This window comes from Carassius auratus, unplaced genomic scaffold, assembly GCF_003368295.1.
Source record: "Carassius auratus strain Wakin unplaced genomic scaffold, ASM336829v1 scaf_tig00041264, whole genome shotgun sequence".
NCBI classification, from domain to species: Eukaryota; Metazoa; Chordata; class Actinopteri; order Cypriniformes; family Cyprinidae; genus Carassius; species Carassius auratus.
The window spans coordinates 95971-121465 of record NW_020526639.1 but is presented as its reverse complement, the minus strand read 5'-3'; the positions used below and the strand labels follow the sequence as shown (position 1 = coordinate 121465).

The 25495-nt window shown below is 37.4% G+C and overlaps 1 protein-coding gene and 1 long non-coding RNA gene across 2 annotated transcripts; both read right to left on the bottom strand.

Moving 5' to 3' along the window:
• Positions 1-435: 435 nt before the first annotated feature.
• On the bottom strand, positions 436-4272 carry LOC113085072 (uncharacterized). Its single transcript, XR_003283978.1, has 10 exons — positions 4086-4272; positions 3729-3789; positions 3197-3342; positions 2172-2249; positions 2012-2091; positions 1869-1940; positions 1023-1060; positions 837-937; positions 630-746; positions 436-519 (listed from the first exon to the last, which is right to left on the bottom strand). It is a non-coding gene; the product is annotated as an uncharacterized LOC113085072 (long non-coding RNA).
• Positions 4273-5580: 1308 nt separating this feature from the next.
• Positions 5581-15333, bottom strand: LOC113085076 (sodium-coupled neutral amino acid transporter 2). The gene is made up of 16 exons (XM_026255081.1): positions 15002-15333; positions 13667-13795; positions 13488-13575; positions 13291-13406; positions 12375-12448; positions 12201-12293; positions 11619-11694; positions 11202-11284; positions 9964-10022; positions 9685-9822; positions 9520-9599; positions 9312-9412; positions 8206-8330; positions 7977-8121; positions 7724-7821; positions 5581-7641 (listed from the first exon to the last, which is right to left on the bottom strand). Exons 2-16 carry the CDS (start codon positions 13765-13767, stop codon positions 7528-7530), a joined length of 1491 nt encoding a protein of 496 aa, XP_026110866.1. The 5' UTR covers positions 13768-13795; positions 15002-15333; the 3' UTR covers positions 5581-7527.
• Between the last annotated feature and the right edge of the window lie 10162 nt (positions 15334-25495).

Sequence of the window (25495 nt, the reverse complement as noted above, 5' to 3'; positions counted from 1 at the left end):
ACCTTTTGCACTGCTAACACAAGAACACAGTAGGTACCGTACGTGTTTTTCGGACTATAAGTCGCACCTGAGTATAAGTCGCATCAGTCCAAAAATACGTCAAGATGAGGAAAAAAACATAAGTCGCACTGGACTATAAGTCGCATTTATTTAGAACCAAGAACCAAGAGAAAACGTTACCGTCTCCAGCCACGAGAGGGCGCTATGTCTTCAGTGTAGACTACAGGAGAACTGAGCAAAATAGAGCGCCCCTGGTGGCTGGAGACGGTAATGTTTTCTCTTGGTTCATTTCTCTCGGTTCATGTCAAATTAATTTTGATAAATAAGTCGCACCTGACTGTAAGTCGCAGGACCAGCCAAACTATGAAAAAAAGTGTGACTTATAGTCCGGAAAATACGGTATGTCCTTTAATATAAAGACAACTCTGTTTTTGAGTGGACCTACCTGTGGGTTCAGAAAGCAGCACATTCAGAGAGGCAGAGACCGCTGACAGAAGCAGGTGTGAGCGGAGTGACACCCTAAAAAGGTTCACAAGTCGAAATAAGGGACACGCGTGCTAAAACAAATAGCAGATAAACTGCACAAATACTACATTTCTGTGACATGATATTTGAAACTTGCTTCTCACCTGGACACATCTGTAGAGGGGGCAGGTACCGAGGCAGGAAGCCACCTGCGTTTTCGCTCTAATCTCCTCCACTGGATATCATCTGGTCCTTCCTCACAAACCTCAACAGATCCTGTCCTACAGCGCCAAACAGAAGAGACACTTTAACATGCATCCAAGACACTGTTCAGTCACGAAAAAAGAAACAGAAGTCACATGTGCGCTTACATGATCTGCGTCAGGGTACCGACCATCGCCCCCTGCTGGCCGGGCAGTGATGAGGGACAATGCTGAGTGAGCAGAAGAGAGTGGCACGAGTCTCCTTTCTCCTGCACACATAAACACTGCTTAACACTTTCATTCAAACATGAAAAATGAGAACAAACTCAGAAACACAATTAGTGCAAGACTAACCTTCCTGTTTTTATCCAAAGATTCATCTGAATCACCTGCTGAAGAATAAAAATAGACCTTTACTTTGACGAGTGTGGAAAGCTCATTATACTAAACATTTATTTTTCTGTTCTGTTAAACAGAGTTCATTACGACAATCAATTAAATAATACATCTATGATTTTTTTTATATATGTTTACAGTATTCTAGTTATGATGGAAATTATATATTGTGCAGCACCAGATTAAAATTTGAAAAACGATTATAAATATATAAAAAAAATTATAATATAAACAAACTTATCTTAATATTTAAAGCTGAAATGTTCATTTATGGTCATGTTGCTTTACAGTTTTGTATCATTGAGATTCTATTATAGTTCTTTAAATATTTGGAATAAGTTTTTTTTTTCAGATTTTCTAACTACATTTTCAATTTAGTCAGTTTTAGTAATTTTGTTCAGGTTTGTTTTTGTAATTTTTCATTAGATTTTCATAACGTCTCTACATAGGTTTTATTAATTTTTATTTTTAATTTTTATTTTAGCACATCAAGTTAGAGTAGATGAAAATAAACAAATAAAAATAAATAAAAAAAATGCTCCTTTTGCAAGTCGAATATATTTTTTAATCGTGTTTAAATATTTTATTTTAATTAATGCATTTTAGTTCAAGAAAAAAAAATGTTAGGCTTTAAGTTTTAGTTTAGCTAGTCTGGTTTGCAATATTTTAATGTATTATGATCTAACAAATCCAAAGTATTTACTGTTGTAAATCAACAGAATTTAAACCTGGAATATTCCTTCATATTGAAATATGATAGAAATATATCACGGACAAAACAAGAATCAATACTGAAGCACATACATTTTCTGTGGCATTTCAGTTTGGCGTTAGCTCTTTCCTCTTGTGTTTCTCTCTGCACTTCCTGTCTCTTCCCTGTTATGACACATTTATACATTAAATAATGAGATAAACAGCATATGCAAACACGATCACACTGCACTTACACAGAGACGGGACACATTCGTTCACCGTCCTGACTGCAGCATGTGTGCATCTCTGAAAGTCTGGCCGTCTTCACAGGAAGCTGGAACACAGAGGAGAAGCTCAGCTTAGTTTCATCAGGAATAAGAGCCTCTTAATGAGACGTACAGGAGGACGTCTGACCTTGATGCACCGCTGCGAGGAACCCTGCAGGTAGATCATGCTGAAGGGTCTGCGGTCCACTGGGCAGGAACGAACCATCTGTAGCCCATCACACACAACATTACACATTACAACCTGAGCACTGTGCAGATTATACAGACGGTTACATCTGACAGTACAGGAACATACAGTGCATGCAGGACATACAGAGAAAAACAGGCTACATAAACATTAGATTTAAATATACAGGTTACATGCATCTTTTATTTATTATTTTTTTAAAATGAAAATCTGATCAAAAATCCTACATGCATTCATACATATATATATATATATATATATGCATGCACAAGCTTTCACAGATATTCTGGTTTACATATATACAGCATCAGGGTTCGACATTGACACATGGAATTTTTTAAAGGGGCAGGTGAAAGACAATTTTACTTGATTTGACTACATTCAGTGTAAACGGTGACTGATAATGGATACTGTTGACAGTAAGGTCCCACAAAAGTTGAGTCTCGCACAGCTCTCTGTGTGTGAGAGACTCGCGAAGAAACCAAAACAAATTAAGAATACTTTTCCCATCAACTGGTCAAAATGCACGACACCGCTGAGTGCTGCTTGAAAGACTCGTGTGTGCTCTGATGTAAAGCACGCATGAGAAGCACACGAGGAACACGTGAGAGACGCGCTGAATGAAAGAGCATTCACTCTCTGACAGCAGATGGCGCTAAACTGCACAAAATGCTGCCTGGAAACCCCATAAATGAAGCAGCTGCACTACTTTCTAAAACATATTTAAGTCATTTTAAATAGCCATTCAGATCAAATACTTAAGTATTTAGACTTAATAGGCTATTTATTTTTTATCATTTTAATCTGGACTACAACATGCACTAGATATTGTTTGAACGTTTTTTGATTCTTAGTGAGCTAACATGGACTTAAATTAAAAACGTTTAACTTATGTGTGATGTGTATGTGTGTGTGTGTGTGTGTGAGAGAGTGTGTAAGCATTGTAAATCAGAAGATAAGCTGACCTGAGCCCAGCGGCGGATGCAGTCCAAGCAGTAGACATGTCTGCAGCAGTCAGGTACGGCTCTCTCCGTCCGTCTGGGTCGGTTCAGACAGATCGGGCACCGCTGAGCCTCCTCTTCCTCCAAACTCTCATCTGAGCTCTGCCCACCTGAAAAAAATTTAATACAAAAAAACATTCACAGAGTTATGGTTTTACTTAGCTTTTACAGAATGATGCATTCACAAATATGAGATGCAAATTCAACCACCCATTCCTATACGAGTTGCTTATAGTGCACATACACTTATACATAATCCATCTGTATAGTATGTTCATAGTACACTTATCTGTATATCATGCTGATTGTGTTTATAAATGTGTAAATTATGTCCATAATCCTGTTTTATTTGTATAACTATTGGACATTTGTAATATACCTTATATCCTACATGTGCAATAACAATTAAGTTGAATCTAAATTAATCTAATTACATCCGTTGTTAAGTCAAGTGTATGTAAAGCTACAAATTCAGATCTGAATAAACCCCGCTCACCCTTTCCTGGCCCCTCTTGCATCTTTGGCTCCGGGTCACAGCAGCTCTGAGTCTTGATTCACTAAAGAAAATAAAACATGTAAGTTAACGTTAATAAAACAGATTTAGATCATCGTCATGACAGCGCGACTCAGTCAGTGTCTTTATTTACTCTCTCTCAACACAGCTGAAGTTTGAGCTGCTCATTAGCAGCCTGTGGGCACTTTAAAGTTACTCCTATATGATTAATTAGTATGGATAACATACACAGACGGGTATCGAGATGTTTTAATGACGTGTTAATAAGTTCACACTCTTGTTTATCAGTGTGAAGCGGCTAGCTGTGTTTAGCATCCGCTGTCATTAGCACACACTCACCTCCGAGCGCGTGCCTCCGCGGCCTTCAGATCATATACTAGCACGCAGGACGCTCCTCAGCGCGAAAACATACACTTTTCGTGGACTTTCATGAGCCCTTGCTCTCGTAATCGCGGTAGATTTAAAGGCGGCCGGCCACATGTGGGTCAGAAGCTGCAGTTCCGCCTCTTCACCGCTGGGTGGCGCTGCAACGGAGACTCAGCGCGTCATCACGTAGGGTTTAAGGTTCACAGATTCGGAACTTCTTCCTGTGGGGAAATTATTTTTAAATAGTCCATATATTATACATAATAAAGGCTTTATTATGTATATCTATGAAATATTACACCAAAAGGAACCCCCCTTGCTCAGGACAATTATAAATGATAAATAATGTAATTAAAACGTGGGGGGAAAGAACACACGCTAGAAAATATAATCACTTACTTACTGTAAAATCCACATTGCCTCTAATTTTTAATTTAGTAATATGAAATGTTAAAATAATAATAATAATAAATTAATATAATATAAATACAGTCTGTGAAGCCTTTTAGTCACATCAGTGAGCTGTACGTTGATGACAACGTTATTTAAATTAATAAATTCCTATACTATTTTTCTTATATATTATACTGAGTGTAACAGCCAAAAGTTATCTTCTATATAAAGAGTCTTCTTTTTTATCGATTACATTTATATTAACGGTATCGGAGAGCTGATTGGTCCCTTTAGCATAAATTATAATAAATATGACCAATAAGAGATCACGTCGCTGACGCAGCGCTCCGCCTCCTTTGGCGTAGTTTCTTTTCTGCTGAATAATTTTTCTAATGACTATAGAGCGTTTTTGTGTCATTACTGTTGTTATCTTAAATGTTATTAAGTGTTTCTGTTTACAACGATCGAGTGATCACACTTATTAAAAATCGCTATATAAACATATATTAATATCTAAATCTAGATCAGCGTTATCAATATAACGTAACAGAAACATGCATTGCAGAAAGTATCCAGCAGAGGGCGACATTAAACACGAACAAAAAAGCAAGTTCTTTCAACTCATCATAAATACTACATGAGCAATTGAAAAATAGAAAATACTGCATTGTACGCTGTTTTTAATGTCATTGAAAATTATTAATACAAATTTTATGTAATAATATTTATAAAACATTAAAATCTCTCTGTGTGTGTGTATATATATCAGTAATATTGTATTATTACTGATAAAATAATGCTTTTCTATTTTAAAATACTTTAAACTGTCATTTATTTCTGTGATGTATATTTTCAGCATCATTCCTCCATTCTTCAGTGTCACATGATCTTCAGAAATCAGAATATGTTAATTTATTATCAATGTTGAGCTGCTTAATATATATATATATATATATATATATATATATATATATATATATATATATATATATATATATATATATATATATAAATATATTCATTCCTGAACAATATGAAACAAGAGTTTCTATTAGATATCTCAAAGACACACATATGGGTTATTGTGAACCTTTATTAGACTTTTCTTTGTCATAATTAATTACAGGATGTACATAGTGTTTCATTGAAACAAGAGCGTATCATTCGCAGGAATGGCCTCTTGTACATGAGGAACGCTTCACCCCTCTCGAGTTTGAGTACAGCGTTTTAGTAGTAAGGTGAAAGGTGTGTGTGTGTGTGTGTGTGTGTGTGTCAGGGCCGATAAAAACCTTGTGCTCAGTTTGACATTCACAGCCAGATGAAGAGGGGCCGATCAGGGGCCCCGACACACACAGAGGGACATCTAGAGTCAGTTTATCATTTCAATATTTCAGGGAATAGACGACAGCATATATACACTTCATTTGCGGTACTGAATATACACAATATTTACAATATATATATATAAATATAGTAAAATATATTAAATTACACTGATGTTTTTCCATAAATAACGGCTGGAGAGTAACATGTTGGATGACACATGAGGTTTAGCTGTTGGAAGCACAGTGAGGTGTGTGTGTGTGTGTGTGTGAGAGAGACATTCTCCACACTAACAACGGCTGATTAGTGGACGACACACACTCCCTCATCAGTCAATCGTCTCTCATCTCTCGATCACGGAGTAACTTCAAGCTGCCGATGGCAAACACTGAAATGGTAAATCAAGTTTAACACTAATGGTCTCTTTTCCTCTCAGCCATTCGATTCGGCGGTTTACAAAGCAAAACTAATGACAATCATACAGTCAAGCTTTAAAGTCAACATTGAACGACTACCAGCAACTTGTATTTTTCTGTAATATGAGTGAACTCATTTTTCGCTATTATTGCATTTGTATTGATGTTTTAGAAAGAATGAGTAACCTAAAATCATCTAAAACAATGAAACACGAGTTATTTGATTATTGGTAAACATCGTTTTGATGTGACATCAGCCATCTCAGATAACGTGCAATGATCAAATGCTCATAATTAGACCAAGAATATGTATAAAAAGAGTGGTTTGATTATAAAAATGCCAATGCTGAACGTTTTATAAAGGTTTTTGTTGGTTATGAGAATGTTAATGGAAAAAGAATGTTACTTTTGGAGGCTCTCTGAAAGTTCTAAAAAAGTAGCAACATTTGAACAAAATGTTACAGTTACAGTAACTTTGAACGAACATTCCGTTAACGTTACTAGAAGAATGTTTGTTTAAAACATAGAAAGAACTTTGCATTTTAACATAAAAAAATGCTAGATAAATGTCTGACTCAGGCATTTATGTAGATTTTTTTATGCTAATGTTTTGAGAGCATCTTTGATTAGCGTTACTGGAAGGATCTTTGAACATTTAAAGCTGCGTCTCATGTTGACTGTAAAGCACCCGTCGCTGTCGTCCGGGTTTAAATAAGTTACAGTAAATCCATTCAGCCGTTCCACACGTCTGAAATCAAGCACTACAAATCAACATTTGTTCATTAGTAGATCTACACGATAGGTAAAGCTGACTCAAGTAGTACAGTATAAATGACATTGTAACGAATGCGTTTAAAGCACAGCCCAAATGTGCGAAATTACAGTTCTTTAACATTTGCTGAAAAAAAGAGTAAGTGCTTTTCTACATACAAACACCGATATTTTGGCAAAGGTACAAACGGATCGAACACGCATCCACGCGTTTGACTCGGTGTTGATCGTGAAATCAGTTTTGGTTGTGCAGCGTACCACTGAAGAACTCAGCTGTACCGGAAGAACAACACGAAAAAGAAAAGCAAATCAACAAAAAAAGAAGCACAACAATACGAGTACCATCTGTGTGGCCTAACAGCATACTGTACAAAGTTCAGGACATTCTCTCAGAATGGGATGTTTGTCTTTGCTCTGCGCTGAAAATAGAGCAGCTTCTTCTAGTTCTCAGTTGCAGGGTGAGCGGCTCGGCTCCGCCCATCTGCCTGTCAATCAGGGTTAGGACACGCCCACTAGTGGCCGTCGGCGTGCTCCTCTGAAGATCCGGCGTTGTGGATCCAGTCTGCGATGATCAAAGCCATGCTGCCGATCATCACCATGAACCCCATGATGAGGAACAGAGTCGCCTGAGAAGAAGGAGAGCGTGATGAGACACACGGAGTCCATCGCAGGTCAAGAACACATTTGTTTGGTCAGATCATGTCTTACCCCGATCTTCTGCGTAGACTTCATGGACTCCTTCTTCACCAGTTTGATGTAGAAAGCCGAGGGAAGGATGAAGATCAGCATAGCAGCAGCGGACGCACCTGCACGAGATGAAAAACATATCAACAACTGTTTTGTTACTTGAAGAAAAAAATATGTATATGTACAATATAATTTTTTTGTTTATTAAATGACAAAAAAACTGAACTGAAATTAAAAACGTGCGCAATGACATCACTTCCTGTGTCCAACATACCGATGAATCCGAAAATGTCTCTGATGGTGGGAACGAAGATGACGAGGATGTTGACGCAGACGAGCAGAGCGACGGTGATGCAGACGTGACGTGGCCAGTTGAACTCTTTAGAGGCACCGAGCAGATGGTTGACTGAGGTGCGGATCTGAAACGTTCAAAAAACATTCGGTCAACACTCCTGCAACCTTTCTGTCTGTTCCCACACCCGTGAATGTGCTGGAATACTCACCGGGAAGAGAACCACGGGCACCGTCAGAGTCACGGCGATCAGGACGGCCAAACGCACGATCAGAAGAACCACGTCGAAGCTGTAGACCTTTGAGTAAGTGTGCAGCAGCTCGGGTTCAACGGCCTCTGCGGAATAAAACACGCTTCATTCAGACTTCCTACAGAATCTAAGTGCTATTTTAGTACATTGAGATATTATCCCAGCTAATAAAACATTTGTTCAAAGTGATCTGATCTTTAATAAAGTTCTAAGAACATTTTGCTATTAAGTTATGAAAGTGTTATTTATGGATGTTCTCTGAACATTATAAAAATGTCAGTTGTTTACATTTTAAAAATGGTTTATGCAAATGTTTAGGGAACATTCCGTTTGATCATTTTTGGAAACAATTCTATGAAGGTTACTTTTAAATGTTCTCTGAGCATTCTGAAACCAACTGTAACATTTAAAAATTAAAAAAAATTAAAAAAAATAAATAAATGTAAAAAAAATACTGAATGCAAAATATTATTTTGTAAAAAAAAAAATAAACTTAAAAAAAAAGTTCTCAAAACATACACAAAAACAAACTATACATTGTTTATGGAATGTTTTTTTTCTTGTTCTGCCAACTAGTTGAAAGAAAAAAAAAATTCAGCCAATGTTTATTTTATTTTAAGTAACAAACATGTTTTTTAAGGTTTAGTTTCAGTAGCTCTGCTCTGAATGGTGAAAAACACATTTTATTGTCAACAAATTGGCTGTAACTTTGTCCTGCACACCAAACAAACCACCCCACAAAAATGTTTATGCTCTCTTTGCGGAGTCTGAGAAATCCCAGCGTTGCATAACGTTTCCTGTCTATCAGGGAAAAGAAAAAACATCAAACAAGATGTTCTATTCCTGCTGCGGTAGAACAGCTGAACGCCTCGGACTCTTTCCCAAAACTTAGAAAAAGCGTCCGGAGCCGTGGAGGGAGTCAACACTGGCTTTCTGCCGGTTCAATCCGGTGCGCTCTTACAGACACACCTCCGTTTAAAACAAACACTGCCTCACTGTATATACTCCGACCTGGCATCAGACTAGAACATGTGTCGTAAGACGTCAGGCATCTGCGGTTTGCTCACCGTTGAAGGTCAGGTATCCAAAAAGAGCAGCTAACAGATACATGACAAACATTCCCAGGAACGAGACATTTGCAACGTTCTGCATCTTCCTTCTGGAGCGACTGCAGATAGAAAGATAGAGAAGAGTTAGTAAGTTTGTATAGCGAGCTTCAACTCACAGTTTCTAGCGATTGAGTATTTTATATTGAAGCATTAAAGCTGCACTCACTCTTTGAGCTCCTCGTACATGGGCAGAATCGCCGGGTGGCACACAAACGCAAAGGTCAGGATGGGAACCGCGTACACGGTCTAAGATAAAGCAGTAAAGTCAGATCACCACACACTCCTTTCACTCAAATGCAAATATTTTAATGCCGATATACGCGCCTCGTACCTGTGAGTTGAAGACGAAGTACTTGGGTTTGCAGCACTCTTCATCAGTAGTGTTGACCTGCGGCTGAGAGACGTTCACTGTGACGTTAATGAAGTTCTCCGGTAACGGACAGGGGATCTGGAACTTCTTATAGATCACCTGAAGAACAGAAGCAGGAGGGATCGTCTCATCAGACTAACAATAGCAGCTGGAAGGACACTCTTGCTTTCATTTGCACATTTATTTCTATGTTAAACAAGAGCAATTTGAGAAAACTGAGCCGTTTATGTCAGTGCTCACCACAATCAGGAAGAACACCATGCACAACAAGGAGAAACCGCTAGTGTATCCCAGATAACCTGAAACAAAACAAACCGTGAGGATCAACATAAACCACACTCAAATTGAAGAAACCAACATGTAATAATAAACGAAAAATTTACAATTTTTTTTGTATAATATATATATATATATATATATATATATATATATGTATATATATATATATATATATATATATATATATATATATATATATATATATATAGTAATTAAACAATTGTATAATAATAATAATAATAAATAGTAAAAATATAAATTATAGTAATGATTGCATTTATTTTGTTCATAACTATTATTTTCACAAAACAAAAACTGCCATATTTCACTCTTATATATTACATATTTTTTCCTAAAATTGTATTATATTTGTTATCATAATTTAATATATATATTTGTATTTATTAATAATAAACATTTTATAATAATTATATTTGTATTTTTTTTATGATGAACATGAAAACTGTCAGATTTCACCCTCATTTAAAATCACTGTTTTCTATAATGGTATTAAGCTAATTTGTCAAATATTTATTTATTTAAAATCTTACAATTTTTATAATAATTTTATGTATTATTTTATAAATGATATAATAATCTATTATTATCATAAAACCGTCACTTCAGCCTATTTTATGCAAATAATATTTCTAAAATAGTCTTACTTCTGTTTTTGTAATAATTTTATTTAATATTATAAAAAATATTTTAAAGTACACAAAGCACATTTAACTGTATTTTATGGTTTTAAAGGAAACAGGCTTAATTTTCTGCATGCAAAATATTATTTTGTAAATAATAAATAAAATAAATGTAAAATAAAAATAATTTTCTGTATGCAAAATAATATTTTGTAAATAATAAATAAAATAAATGTAAAAACAATTCTGTGTGCAATATATTATTTTGTAAATAAATAAATGTAAAAAAAAAAATCTGTATGCAATATATTATTTTGTAAATAAATAAAATAAACGTAAAAAAAATAAAATAATTTTCGGTATGCAAAATATTATTTTGTAAATAATAAATAAATGTAAAAAAAATTGTTTGCAATATATTATTTTGTAAATAAATGTAAAAAAATATATATTTTCTGTATGCAAAATATTATTTTGTAAATAATAAATAAAATAAATGTAATGTAATAAAAAGGGGTTATAAATGTATTATTTTGCTCTTCATTTGAGAACACTTACCCAGGTTTTTAAGCAGCGAGAGCGGCAATATGATGATCACAGTGACGATCAGCACCAGATAATCTCCGTTAGTGTACCACGAGCTGCAAAACACACCACACACACACATCGATATCAGCATGCTGAGGAAATGACACGCAGCTGTTCTGCAACATCCTGTTCCACAAACACAAAGCTGTTTCAGTTCTGTCATGTGGATTTGTGTACAAGGGGCCTTTGGGCTCGATGTGGGGGTCTGAATCTTTCATGTCAGTGTTTGTTGCATTAGGTCACTGACACAAAGCTCTCAGTCGACCCCCCCCGATCGGACAGCTGTACAATGAAGCGCTCACACTGTTCTACACAGAGATGAACAACAACAACAGCGTCGGCCTCGCACAGCTCCGGACATCATCTAAGAGATCAGTCAAATCTTACTTGTCGTTAGAGTCCAAGAAGGCCTTGATGACGATGGGCAGCTCGTACTTCACGATGTAGAGGTAGCTTGCCATAGCTGGGATGGAAAGAGGGTTTGAAAACATTTTAGCGACAAAATCTCACTTGATATATGTGCACAACACATTTGGGTTATAAAAAAATTGTGGGAAAATGTTTCTAAAATGTTGAAATGTCCAGTTTTCTGGTTGAGATTGTAACGTTATTTAATTAAAGGTTACAAAAACACTTCTATTAACTATGTTTTCACTGAAAATAGAATGTTAACTTGTAAAAAAAACTTGTGATTTTAACGCTGTTTAAATGTTGCAAGTATGTTTCCTGCAACTCTATTTTTACCCAACACACGTTATTTGATCATTTACGGTTTAATATTCTAAAACATAAAAATGTTACATTGTCTCGTCGACTGAAGTTCCGAAAATGTTTCTTAGAATGTTCACCGACTACAGACTTTCATACTGCATTCCGTAAACATTACTTAGAGAACATTTTATCCTAATATTTATAAAAACCTATTGTGTGAATGTTCTCTGTTAGCTGGGTTTGCATCGCTAGTCGTACCTCCAAAGTTCTGCATGGTGATAGAGCAGGACGCCGCCAGTTTTCCGGGGATCCCGAAAGCTTTGTACCCCAGCTGTTCGTAGACAAGCGAACCTGAACGCAAGAGACAGAGCATTAAAACTCAAACATCTCACGGTTAAACACAGAAACACAGCAGCACAGAGAGAAGCTAACCTCCTTCATTGGCCGTCTTGAGCAGCAAATGGACAGAGTAGAGGGAGAAAATAGCCACGGCCACCAGCAGGATCCTGCAGGAACGAACAAAAACACTAAATTATTAAACTCTCTCATGCATCGCAATGCTCTCTTCAAACACTAAACGTCAACATGAAGCAGCTTTTATCTCCGTGCTTTGAAAACATTGTATTTTCAGCAAACCATGCACAGAAGAAAAATAAATATGCATTAAGAAAAACAGACTTTCAGTGTTAAATTAAGTGTAGACTTGAGCGTGGACAATCAACTGTCTGTAATGAGTCACGTCACACACACACACACACACACACATATAATAGAGGGAGGTGTCCATGGATTAGACCTGATTACATTCACACACACTCATTCATCCCACCATCTGGAGCTCGCTCGATCCTGTTGCAACCTGCGTGACCTTCAGTAGTTTTCCACTTCACACGTCTCGAGCTGACGGTCACGTCTTTGCTATTTAACCCCTTCCGTAACCGCACAATAAAGTTATTTCTTAAAGCAATGCACTGACTTCTGATTGATATCATTAGGATTGCGCTGGAAATCCCGAGAAGTCATTCGTCGATGGATTGCTGGAGATTTGGATTGGGTTTAAAACGCAGCATTGCCCCAGCGTTTGACACTGCTCGATTGACACATATGGCTTTGTTTGTAAACATTAAGATGAAGCACGGCTTGCATTTACTTGCATGACCGGGATCTGGGGCTGTACTCATTCACGACGCTAATTACACTAATCGGGTGAAATCAGGGATATCGGATTAGAAACTCACTGCTAACTCTCCTAACTTGAAAAGCTGGTGGTTTACACTCATGCAAATGTGCATGTAAATTAAAAAACTGCTCTTTTGAATGATGAAGCGCCTCGACAGCCGATACTCACACAAACATGGCGATGCCGGTGTTTGCCATGGCATAGGCAAGACCAAGGATTCCACTTCCCATGATGGCATTACCCAAATTAAACACCGACATCCCGAACGACGCCGAACCAGGGCTCTGAGAAACATTAACAATTAGATTTCTGTGTGAAACGGCAGTCTTTCCGATGAAACCTGTCAGACCAGATCGACCACTTACATATTCAGCTTCGAATTTCTTCTTTCCCAGTTGATGATCGGTGAGGAAGTTCTGGCTTTCCGCATCCATGTCGGTCGCATACTGCATTCTGTAACCACATCATCAGTGCGTTAGATCACCACAAGAGAAGATTTATTAACTAACAGTGACCCGTCCAGGTCAAATCTAGCAAGTTTTACCCATTGAGGGGCACTTTGTTGGGACAGTCCTGGTAACTCGTGTAATCGTTGGTGTTGGATCCACTGCAGTCCATGTCTGGAGCACGGTCAAAACGGCTCATCTTGGTGTTTGCAGGGGCTTTGTTCACTCTGTAATATAAAACAGTGGAATATTGTACTTATAATGTAAGGATTTAAGTTTTGTTGCACATCCACTGAGGAGAAAACATGGCTATTTTTGGGCACATACACACCCACGGAGGCTTTTAATTTGGCGTTTTAGTGTCATAACCACTGAGTTATCTGTTTAATCCTACCTATGTTTGTATTTAATTATGTGTTACTGTTCTCTCTCTGTCTCTCTTCTTTATCATATATCATGGTGTTTTACTCATAGGTTTTACTATTAAAAGCACTGTGACTCCTGTTGTTGAAATGAAACATATTTACATAACAGGAAACAATGTTGCACTGGACAATTATTTAAATTAGATGTTTGAAGTTCCCCAAACGAGAAACACACGCCCAAACGCGTTTTATCTAATATTTGCTAATAAACGAAACATTGCCATTGTTGTCTAAAGATTTTGTTATTATTATTTCAAAAAGCAAATCAATTTTACATAATGTTTATTTGACCATAATGCGGTTTAGGAAATGCGCGTTCACGCCTTTTAGCTCCGCGCGCGACCTGGCGTCAGGTCACGTGTCCAACCCCCAAGATCTGAGTGGAAAATTACAGCAGACAGGCGAGAGTCTCATCAGACTATATTTATATATTCGGAACAAAATGATTACACATAACCAATTAAGGCATTTTTTTTCTTTTTAACTATCTAAACGGATTCGGGTGACTATTTTAGACCGTTACCAGTATTACATTTCCGTTTAAATACCCAAAACACATGAATAATTGTATTAGAACAATAAACTAATATAAAAATATAATATAAAAAGTTTATATATATATATAAAAACAGATTATAACAAATAATAATTTTGGTAAATTAGAACGAGGAAAAAAAATGTGTGTGAAGCACACCCCCGCGTTTATCAACAACCACCGGGCAAATCATACAACAACCGCAATAAAACCCATTAATTAAATCATGTAGCTAACATGACAGTTACTTTAAAACATCCAACCTTTGACAGCCAAAATATTTAATATTATAATATTATTTTTTTAAGAGTGTTTGATTAACGACTCCATCCTTCAGGACGGATGTGCGGGAAGATGATGAAACACGAATGAGTCACAAAACGGATGAACGTGTGTCCAGGTTAAAAAAACAACAATTAAACAGCTAAAACATCAAATAATTAACTTAACGTGTAACCAGGATGAGATCTTACCTCAAGAATAAAAATAAAATAAATAAAACACAGGAATCCGTTTCTTCAGCTCCGGTTTGAATGGAAAAAAAATGTGACCAAACCCTCCAAGCCGTGAAGAATGTTCCAGTGATCAATTACTAAACCGATTTATCCTTCAAAACGGTACCGTGATAAATAACAAATAAAGATTGATCAAGCAAATTATGCATGCATATAAATAGCTACCGCGATACGTACAATTACAAACCCTACAATTTGTAATATTAATAATAATTTAGAAAACGAACAGAGACGTCCTCTGGGCGCGTCCGGAATCACAGTCGTGTTCTGATGCTGTTTGAATGACGATTTATATTCTCCGGTCGCATTGCATCAGCCGGCAGACAGCCGAAGGGCGGGGCATCTCGAGCGATTGTGTACAAACCTGCAGTGACCCAGACGAGGAGTGCCTCTCATTCCCAGCCTCATGAAGGCGTTCATCCTGCTCACAGATGATCAACCTTTAATATCACAGCTGTGTCTCCTAAACACCACTGAGAGCACATCAGCTAAAGATCTCACGTTACAGGCACAGTGTTTCAGATGTTCTCACAAACAAAGGGAACCCCAAAGAACCTTTCAGTGATCAGCTCTTAAAAGAACATTTTAATAACCATAAGAACCCTTCGTGCATTTTTTTAATTAAAGGCTTTAAATGCATCCATGCACGAAGGTCCTTGAAAAACCAAAAATGTGTGGTTCTTGTATGGCATCACTGTGAAACTCCCTTTTGGATCCTTGGTTTTTAAGAGTATGTTAAACGTCCTTCATGATGAAGACATTAAGCATCAAAAGATCGCAATTAACTCTTAAAATTCCCGTAAGACCAAATGATCTGAGATGCTGGTCGTCAACCATCGACTTCTGAGAATAATCTAGCAATCAACATCTAAACAATCACATATTATTTTGTGGTAAAGGAGAATATCTAGGGTTTCCGACGAACATTTGGCTTTAGAGGAACCACAGATATAGACCACAACCCACTCTGTGCCCTATTTGAAGCGAGGAACTGCTGTTTGCACAGAGGTTGAATTTTTTTGAGGCAACAAAGTCATCAAGTATGAATGAACAATCAGCTTTGTCTCAGACGTTCCTCCTAAACAGATTTATAAACGAGTCTGTTGTGAGATGACTTCTTCATTTAATCTCATCTGCATCTGTTGAGAGACATGTTAAAGACAATGACTTCTCTATGAGAGCGATCACATGACGATGAAACAAAAAAAAAAAAAAAGAGGAACTTCTGAGAGGACAGGAGTGTCAGAGTCGGGAACGAGTGCGGCCTTTGGGTCACAGCGGAGTTGAGTTTGTTGTTTCTTTCGCTCCCAGCTGAACTTAAACGAATCACTCGCCTGAGCACCTTCACACAGAAGTTGTTCGTCACCCCCCGATCGGCTAAATCCCCCGGTGGAAGTGGGACTCCGGTCGACGGATTAAAGACCACTGCAGTCTCTGAGCTGGACTTCACAAAAGAACACGGATGCTGGAATGTGGGAGCTATTGAAACAGGCCCCGGGGCCCCAGGCATCGCCCCGACTCCATAGGTAAGACTGGATCAACAAAAGCATTTTTCTGTCTCCACACTGTGTGAAAAACGTGCGGAAGAAATCCCAGCTCTGCCTTTGAAACTCTAGCAGCAATCCATGGAGAAACTGACATTGGAAATATCTTGATTTCTGATGGAATGGTTTCTGGAAGTGTGCTCTCGAAATGTTCTTATTCAAAGGAAAGATCTTGGTTTCTGAAATGAAAGTTGTATAATGTTCCACAGGAGACCAACGAATAAATGCATTCACCTACCAATCCATTGCAAATATCTTGATTTCTGAAATGAAGTTATTCTGACCGACTTTTTTTTTTATGTGTTGATGACATGAATTTTAAGTTTTAGGAGGAAACAGAAACATTTTATTTTGCATATATCAATTAAATTTTTCCAGTAGTGTTTCAGAACATCGTGGATATTCTCCTGCAAACTTGAGATGTTTTGTTTCTGGAAATCAGTGTTTTTTCTCTGTGATAGCCTCCCATGAGTGTTTGTCTTACGTAAGACTGGCGTTATCATGTGTCTGGATATCTTAATCAGACTATGGTTCTGTGTCACTTGTTTGAGGTTTTTACAGTTTACCATCACACAGATCTTTGTGGGACGTCTTGTCCCAGGGAGAGGTGCATTGGTGCTCAATTTCTTCCTTTTGTAAACCATCCGCCTGACTGTGGACTAAAGGAGGCCCAAGAATACAGAAATCCTCCTGCAAACCCTTGCAGGCTTCTGAACTGGTTCACCTCTTCTCCTAAGTGCTCGGATCACAGAGAATCTTGCTGAAAAAAGCAGGTGAACTCAATGTTTAGTGTGTGAAAGGGCAAACGAAACCCATGGCTTTTTCTGAGCTGACAGTAAATATAACGCTCTTCTGTTTACTTATTTGTTTAGGTAGGTTTGAGTTGATTTCTTTAATTAAACTGGCCCATATTAATCTTTGTAGTATCCTTTCAAATCATCAGTTTCATCAAATCATCCTGTAAATGCTACACTCTTAAAAATATAATATGTCTATTTTGAGATATTTTCACTCAAAGGGAACAGAAAATGGTTCTTCCTTGCCTAAAACTAAGAGAGTGCATTTAACACTTCACATTTTAACTCTTATTTTGAGTTCGTTTGCTGTTTAGGAGTAATAGTAACCACTTCATCTCACCATGACCAGCTCTGTACACCACACACAGGTATCATTCACATGGAAATGTGTGTGATCATATGTAAATTTCGTAACCAGAGGTTTTTGCATCTTAGATACAATTGACCTTCTGTTTTAAGACTTAAAGCTATATCATATATATATATATATATACAATCCTAATTTCATTTTCAATCTCCAACATCTTTTGAACTTGGAGCATGGCTTGGAATTCCATCCGCTTCTGAACCCGACGGCTCCGTTGAAATTAACAGAAAATGAAAATGTAACGAAGAAGAAAAAAGCCAAGAAGGTTCTGGAGAATCTCTGTGGATCGCGGGGGTCCGTGAGAGAGAAGACATCCCGCCGGTCTCCCACAGAGGGGGGCAGAGGTCGGCTCATCTTCCCCCGGCTCCTGACTCATTCTTATATAATCGTTTCATCCCCTCGTATTAAACAAACAGCCGCCTGCTGTCCGCACTCATGGGAACCTGCCGAGAGAGTTCGACATGGGGCTCACGCTATGACCATCACTTACGCAGCATAATACCCACCTGCCACTGCTCATAACAGGCCACGCTGAGGCCATCTCGGAGCTTGATGAAATAAAATAAAACATTTGATCTGTGACTATGTATCTGATGCAGAGAATGCCAGGAAGATGGTGGTGCACATGTCCTCTTTCTCATGGACTATCATCACTTGTGTGTTTCCAGTGTGAAGCTTCAGTGTGTTTATAGCAGAGTTATCAGACTGGAAAACAAACACTCTCGACACAGACAGGAAGTGAAATGCACACACCGCACAAATACGCATTTCACTGACACTGATTGCTTGCTTTAGATGAACACCTGCGAGAGTGGCACAGCAAGATGAGATTTGGGATATATTTAGGTTATTGGGTTATAAGAGGTTAGCAGAGATACAGTTTAACATCTGCAATGCTTACAATCGCATCATCAGCATCTGTGACAGTATACATTTCAATTCCCTATTGGATAAACCAGCTTGAATTTCCATGCTGGTCCAGGCCAGTTGATGAAGGGTTAACTGGTGGATTAAATATAAAGCAAAGTCATACCGGCAACACCAAGGTCATGGGTTCGATTGCCAGGGAATACAACCACTGTGTATCTTGAATGCAAAATAAATGGCTTCAGATAAAAGCATCTGCCAAATGCATAAACATAAAAGCATAAAATGCATTAAAAAGTATTAATATTTAAAAAGAACAAAAATACTAATAAAAATGACAACTAAGCCCATTGCAAAAATCACAAAATATGTAAATATATATATAAAAATAAGAGTGATTTTTTTATATATAAGCACTGGAGAGAAATAAAAGCTAAAAAAAAATTAAACCTAAATAGTTATATTTAAAAACAACAAAAACTAATAAAAAGGACAAAAATGTAAAAATATATATAAAAATAAGAGCTAAAAAATATTATATATAAGCACTGGAGAGAAATAAAAGCTAAACATTTTTTTAACCTAAATAGTTATACTTAAAAACTAAAAAAACTGATAAAAATGACAAAAAGTTGTAAAAAAAAAAAAAAAAAAGTAATTATGTAGATATATAAGTAAAATAACATTGTTCCTGCACATCACCAGCATCATCATGGCCAGGTCGTGCAAATCTCCCAAAACCTTATTATGGGGGAGATACTCATATGACAAAAAACCTGTATAAAACTAAAGTTAAATAAAGATCATGCAGAATGAACCGTGACATGAGTCGAGGGAGTTTTCCAGCTGAAGAGCAGAAATGAGGCGATGTGAGCTGAGAGGAATATGAGCATCTTTTGATATGAAGCTTTGGGCCTGTAATCCGCTTACATCTGAAAGATTTCTGAATTCCTGGACCTGCAGGAGAAGCTGAGCCGAACCTCGGAACGCCATCAAAACTTTCCACTAATATTGTACAAGACAACCCGGATCTGAAGCACATGAACCCGCTGACTTCCAGCGAGAGGTGGGGGAAGCGGATTACAGCGGGTCTCCTGGATAAACTGTTCTCACATGAGACACATACAACCGCCGACAGCAGAGATGTCCTCTGTGCCATCGTAATATCCTATGAGTGTATAACAGGGATCGTGCATGATTTGATCTCCACGCCAAATACTGTCTGAAAACTGCTTCTGTCGGTATGATTCACAAAGGGAAATAACTCAAATAACAACGCTCTTCCTCGGGAAGGAAGTGGTTCCCTCAAACACAAAGAACAACAGATGCCTGAGCTCTGTGTCACTCTGGTGTCCTTACATCATATTATTGACCAACCGATGCTGTGCAGCTTCCATTCATCGAAACTGAGTTTGAACTGAGAGTAAGGTTCATTCTGAGGGGACTAAACTCTTTTCTGACTTTCCATTTGCTTCGTTTCCTACTATAGTGAATAAAAATGGCAAATGAGTTTAATTTGGTAAACATTAATGATATTGCAAGAAGAACAAGTGGCGAGTTTTGTCTCTTAAAATATAAAGGGAAATATTTATTTTCTTGTCAAAAGACATTTATAGTGGGTGAATTGTTTTTTTTATTTTTTTATAAAATAAAATAAAATTAATAAGTAATATATACATTTACATTTATTGGAATAGTACTAAAGAATAGCATTACAAAACTGTAATCGAAAAAATGTGCAAAATAATTACCGAACAAGCTAAAGGTGGCACTGGTGAAATAAAACTTCCTAAATACTAAAACAACTTATTTACATCCAAATGAAGAAGAGATGAGCATGAGGGAGCAGAATGTTAAGACTTGAGGCGGAAAAACCTCCTGCACAACATTGAGTCTCCCTGAACACTTCTGCATGATGCATGCCACTTCTTCATCAAACATAGCTCTTTGTTCCTGAGCTATTCCAGGAGAAACATTTGAGGACGGGCTGTATGCAGTTCAGTGGGATTTATCAGAGTAGCAACCATGTATTTTCCAATAGCTGCTTTTATCAAAAACTCTTTGTTTCTATGTCGTTTATCTGCATGTGAGCGAGAGAGATCAGGGAGGTCACAACAAGACGGGCGTCATCGGCTAGTAAATCTGACATCCTAATGACCCAGGTGCTTCACACACAGATAAAAATAATAAAAAAAAAGAGCTGTGTTTCATTTTCATCCGAATCTCGTGACTGTCCCAGCCTTCCTCATGCATCTGGGAAATTTCCATTCCCTGCTTTGCTTTTCTCAAGGTTAGGTTCACAGCGTTCCTCCGAGCATCATTCTGCCTCTTTGTGTTTTCATAATTCAATGATCGCCCACGGTCTGGAAGCAGACACTGTGTTACTATCCTGTTACCTGCTTAAATGTACGAAAAGCACCACACTGGGTCACACTTAAGCCTATTACACAGGACTGTGGATTAACTGTGTCTCTCTTCCTGTTAAATGAGGCCAAAGACATGAACGCCTTGATCAGATGCTTAGCGTGACGTTAAGTGACGGCTTGATCAGGATTCATCTCCCAAACACATTCTGGGAATCTGAACAGAGACAGAGAACAGAGTTCACCTAAAACAAGCTTTCTGACATCGTTTACTCAACCTCACGATGAAACACAAACACACAGATTTCTGTTCTCCATACAGGGAAAGAATATACAAAAAACACCCCCTGCAGTGAATGGGTGCCGTCAGAGTCCAAACAGAGCTGATTAAGATAAACCAATAGACAGAGTCGTCATTTTTTGGCTGGAATCTTATTTATGAACTACACACAGCTTTTTGCTGTGTTCACGAGACATTAACTGATGAACTGGAGTGGATTATTGTTATGTTTAGACTGACGGCACCCATTCAGTATATAAAGTAGTGAATGGGTGCCGTCAGTCTAAACATAACAATAATCATAACAATAAAAAAGTGAAGTGACATTCATTCAGCCAAGTATGGAGACCCATACTCAGAATTTGTCCAATAATCATAACAATAATCCACTCCAGTTCATCAGTTAATGTCTCGTGAACCCAGCAAAAAGCTGTGTGTAGTTCATAAATAAGATTCCAGCCAAAAAATGACGGCACCCATTCACTACAGAGCATCCACTGATGAGCAAGTGATGCGATGCTATTTCTCCAAATCTGTTGAAGAAACCAACTCAGCTACATCTTGGATGTTCTGAGGGTGAGCACGTTTTTCTATATACAATTCTTATAGAATATTTATACTTTTATTCACTAATTTTCATGTGCATTTTTGCTTGTTCAAAACTGTTTTTTTGGAGCCACTGACGTCAAACTTAGTGTAACGTGTTTTAGAAATGCAAGGTCAGTCATAGAGACAGTTGCTACTGTTATGGTACTTTTATTGTGATTTAATGGCCTTTTTTTGGAGCTCGACAAACATTAACCATTTTCAATTTAGTGCAAATTTAGTCTCCTTTTATGTCCCTTTTTTGTTTTATTTAGCCACATTTTCCAATAATAATAATAGTCTGTTTACATTTTGATATTATATTTAAACTACGTGCACCACTGTCCACAACCATACCCATTTACAATATGCAATCATTTCCTCAATTAAAGACAATTTTCTGTCCTGGAACAGAACATCATGACTGTAGGTGTTGGTCTCAGCGAGGAGAAAAGCCAACATAACCACAGACTCGATCATTTACAGAATAATAGCACACGTTTTAAAACATAAACCACGTTAGCCACAAACACAAACAAATATTAGACTCAGTGCAAAGGAACTTATGAATGTGATGATGGTTATATTTGACTGCTGGAGAAGAAGAGTTTGTGTGTATTTCAGAAAGATTGCGTTCGACTGTTAGATGTTTGATTAATGCGTTTCATGCACAGGTGATAAGTGATGCATTTAACTCTCGAGCTCAGGTGCAAGTTATGGACACGGCCGTCTACTCAGAGGTTAGAAATCCAGGAAAGGATCTCAGAGAGGAGTAGAATCATTGCATAGCTTTGATGAGGTTTGAAAGAACAAAGTTCACATTTACTGAACAACCGGGAAACACAACTCCCACTGTTTTTACCAAGTTGGGACAAAACATGAATGTTTATGGAATGTTCTTATCACTTTATTGATATCTGATATACATTCTCGTAATGTCGAGAGAAAACATTCCTAGAAATGTCCTTCTGATGTTAATTGTGTCTTATGAATGTTCTAGAAATCTTTGCATAATGTTCTTAACACAACAAGAAAAGTGTTCTTGAAATATTACAAATAAACGTTCAAATATTAAGTAAACAAACACGTCACTTGCACCATTCTACTAACTTTTTTCACCCAAAATACAAGACAGAGAAACTGCACGTTTCATCGATTTAGAAAGAAACATTTCAAAACATTTTTTAGAACCTAAATTTGTAATTTGGGGTGCAACTATACCAACAAATACAAATAGTGTGTGTCTCAAAGACACAGAGAGAGTGTAAAATGACTGAAAAGAGTCAATCGCTCAAGCTTTGAAAGCATGCGTCACTAAGAACAGAGTTGTGTATCTGGAAACCTGAAGGTGTGTCTGAGAGAGCATGAGCGTGCACGCTTCCCTCAAAATCACCAGCCATCGTGATCATTGATTTAAGGTGTGTATAAAGCGTCAATTCATTACAATTCATACTTGTCGATTGAATTCCTTTCGCTTCAGGATGCAGGTGTTACATTAGACTTCAAGTGGTGGATCAACACAGTACCACCACTATCATGAAAAATAAATAAAAGTGGCATTCAAGTCAAACATTGAAGTTTACTATCGTCACCATGAACCACACAGACCAAACAACACGATACCGGCTGCTCTTGAATCTCCACACTGATCCTCACTGCGAGAGTTTATTTAATGTAGTCTGGGAGGGGAAACACAATCCTTAAATGACCTCTCTGGACGTCTCTAACACTAGACCAACAGCAGACTGAGATGTGTGTGGTCATGTGCTCTCAGGGTTAGTGTGGCACTCCCTGCTACCATGACTCATCAAACACCTTCAGCATAATCACAGCACAGCTCGCTTTCTCTCTGCAGACTCATCACACTACACCAAAACTCCCCGATCCACACTATTCTAGAGCTCTGGTGAGAGCTACGGCTTTCAACCGGCGTCTTCAAATGCAAAGATGCAATGCTGCATAAAAACAGATTGAGTTATACCTGCTTAGGATTTACTTTTGCCATATTTACAAGGCCATGATTCTTGTGTGTGGATAAGGCATGTGTTCTAATGGTGCTTTTACATAGCGGCTTTGTGACATCTCAGAATTTAGTGTAAAGATGCAATGCTTTATAAAAGCCGGACTAAACTATGCATGCTTAGGATTTATTTTTGCTAAATTTGCATGAAAGGTAAATGGCTGAAGTGGCATTTAGGTGACTTTACACAAATTATCTAGTTAAGGCTGCTCTGAATTCTGTGTCAAGACACAATTGTGTATAAAAACCAGATTAAATCTCTGACCTCAGCCTCAGTTTTTAACATCATGAATGCATGGATGTCACCTCTTGAGGAGCATTAAACAGTCTGTGTAACACACTTCAGAAATGTTTCTGTGCATGCATGCATGCCGGTATAAATGACACCTCTGCAGTGTACATTTGTGTTACTTGTGGTTGTCTAGTCGCCAAGTTAAAAGAGCTCTAGATTTGGTTCAGGTCCCTCCTTCAGTGTTCATCTATGGGTTTTTTTGTTTTTTGTGGAAGACGAAATGTTGCATCAGATCACTAAACAGCACCACACTGCTCTCAGCAAGCGACTGAAGGTTTTTACGTAGCAAACCCTGATATGAGCAACACTCAACATTTATTCCACTTGAGAAAAACATTGTCTAATAAAAATGCAAACAGACGGGTGAGGTTAGATTTTTACCGAGCGTCACCTGAGGGCATCTTATGCTCCTTACAGGCCTCAGAGTTTCATTTCTGATCATTATTGCATGATTTAAGCATTGTGTGAACACAATACAGCTGAAGGATGCCTTGTTCAGATCATTTACAGTGAATGTTTTCTCAGGGCTGGGTGCAGAACAGGACTTAACAAACAAAGCACTTTACTTCCAAACATGAATCTGCCTTAAACACACAGCTTTCTTTCCTGTGTTGACATGTCATGTTGAAAGGACATTGATTATATCTATTACTGAGACTTGTTTAGACACACATAGAGTATATTTAATTGGATGCAATGCATATGTGTGTGTGTGTGTGTGTGTGTTCATTATGAGTCAGCAACATCTCAGAACTAGTTTCTATGGGCTCTGTAATGCTGACTTTACACAGTTTTGATGCTGAGACATCAGGTTTTCGCATCTTTTCTCTGATGAAGTGTATTTCTCTATACATCAGTACGGCTGAACTTTATTAGCATCTGGCTAATGTTTAGCTTTCATTCGCTCATGCAAACACACATAGCAACAAACCAAACAGACACTCCTTCACATTTCAGCTCAATGCTTTGCGTTCTTGCGTCAGATCTGACAGGTTTGCTTTGCAATGTGCGCTGAATGTGTTTATTGTGTGACGTGAACCAGGATTGACCCGATGTGACTTGATTTTTGTTGTGGTAGTGTACATAAAAAAAAATATTTAAAAAAAATCAGATAATAATTTTTTTTACTTTTTTGTCTTGATTTTTTTTTTTTTTTTTTGGTAATATGCATGTAAAGGAATTTATAATATATATATATATTTTAAATAATGTATTTTTCTCCAATTTCATTGTGAAAGTTTTCTTTAAATATTTTAAATAAAACAACATGTTTTAATAAATTGATAGTGAATACAAATATATATATATATATATATATATATATATATATATATATA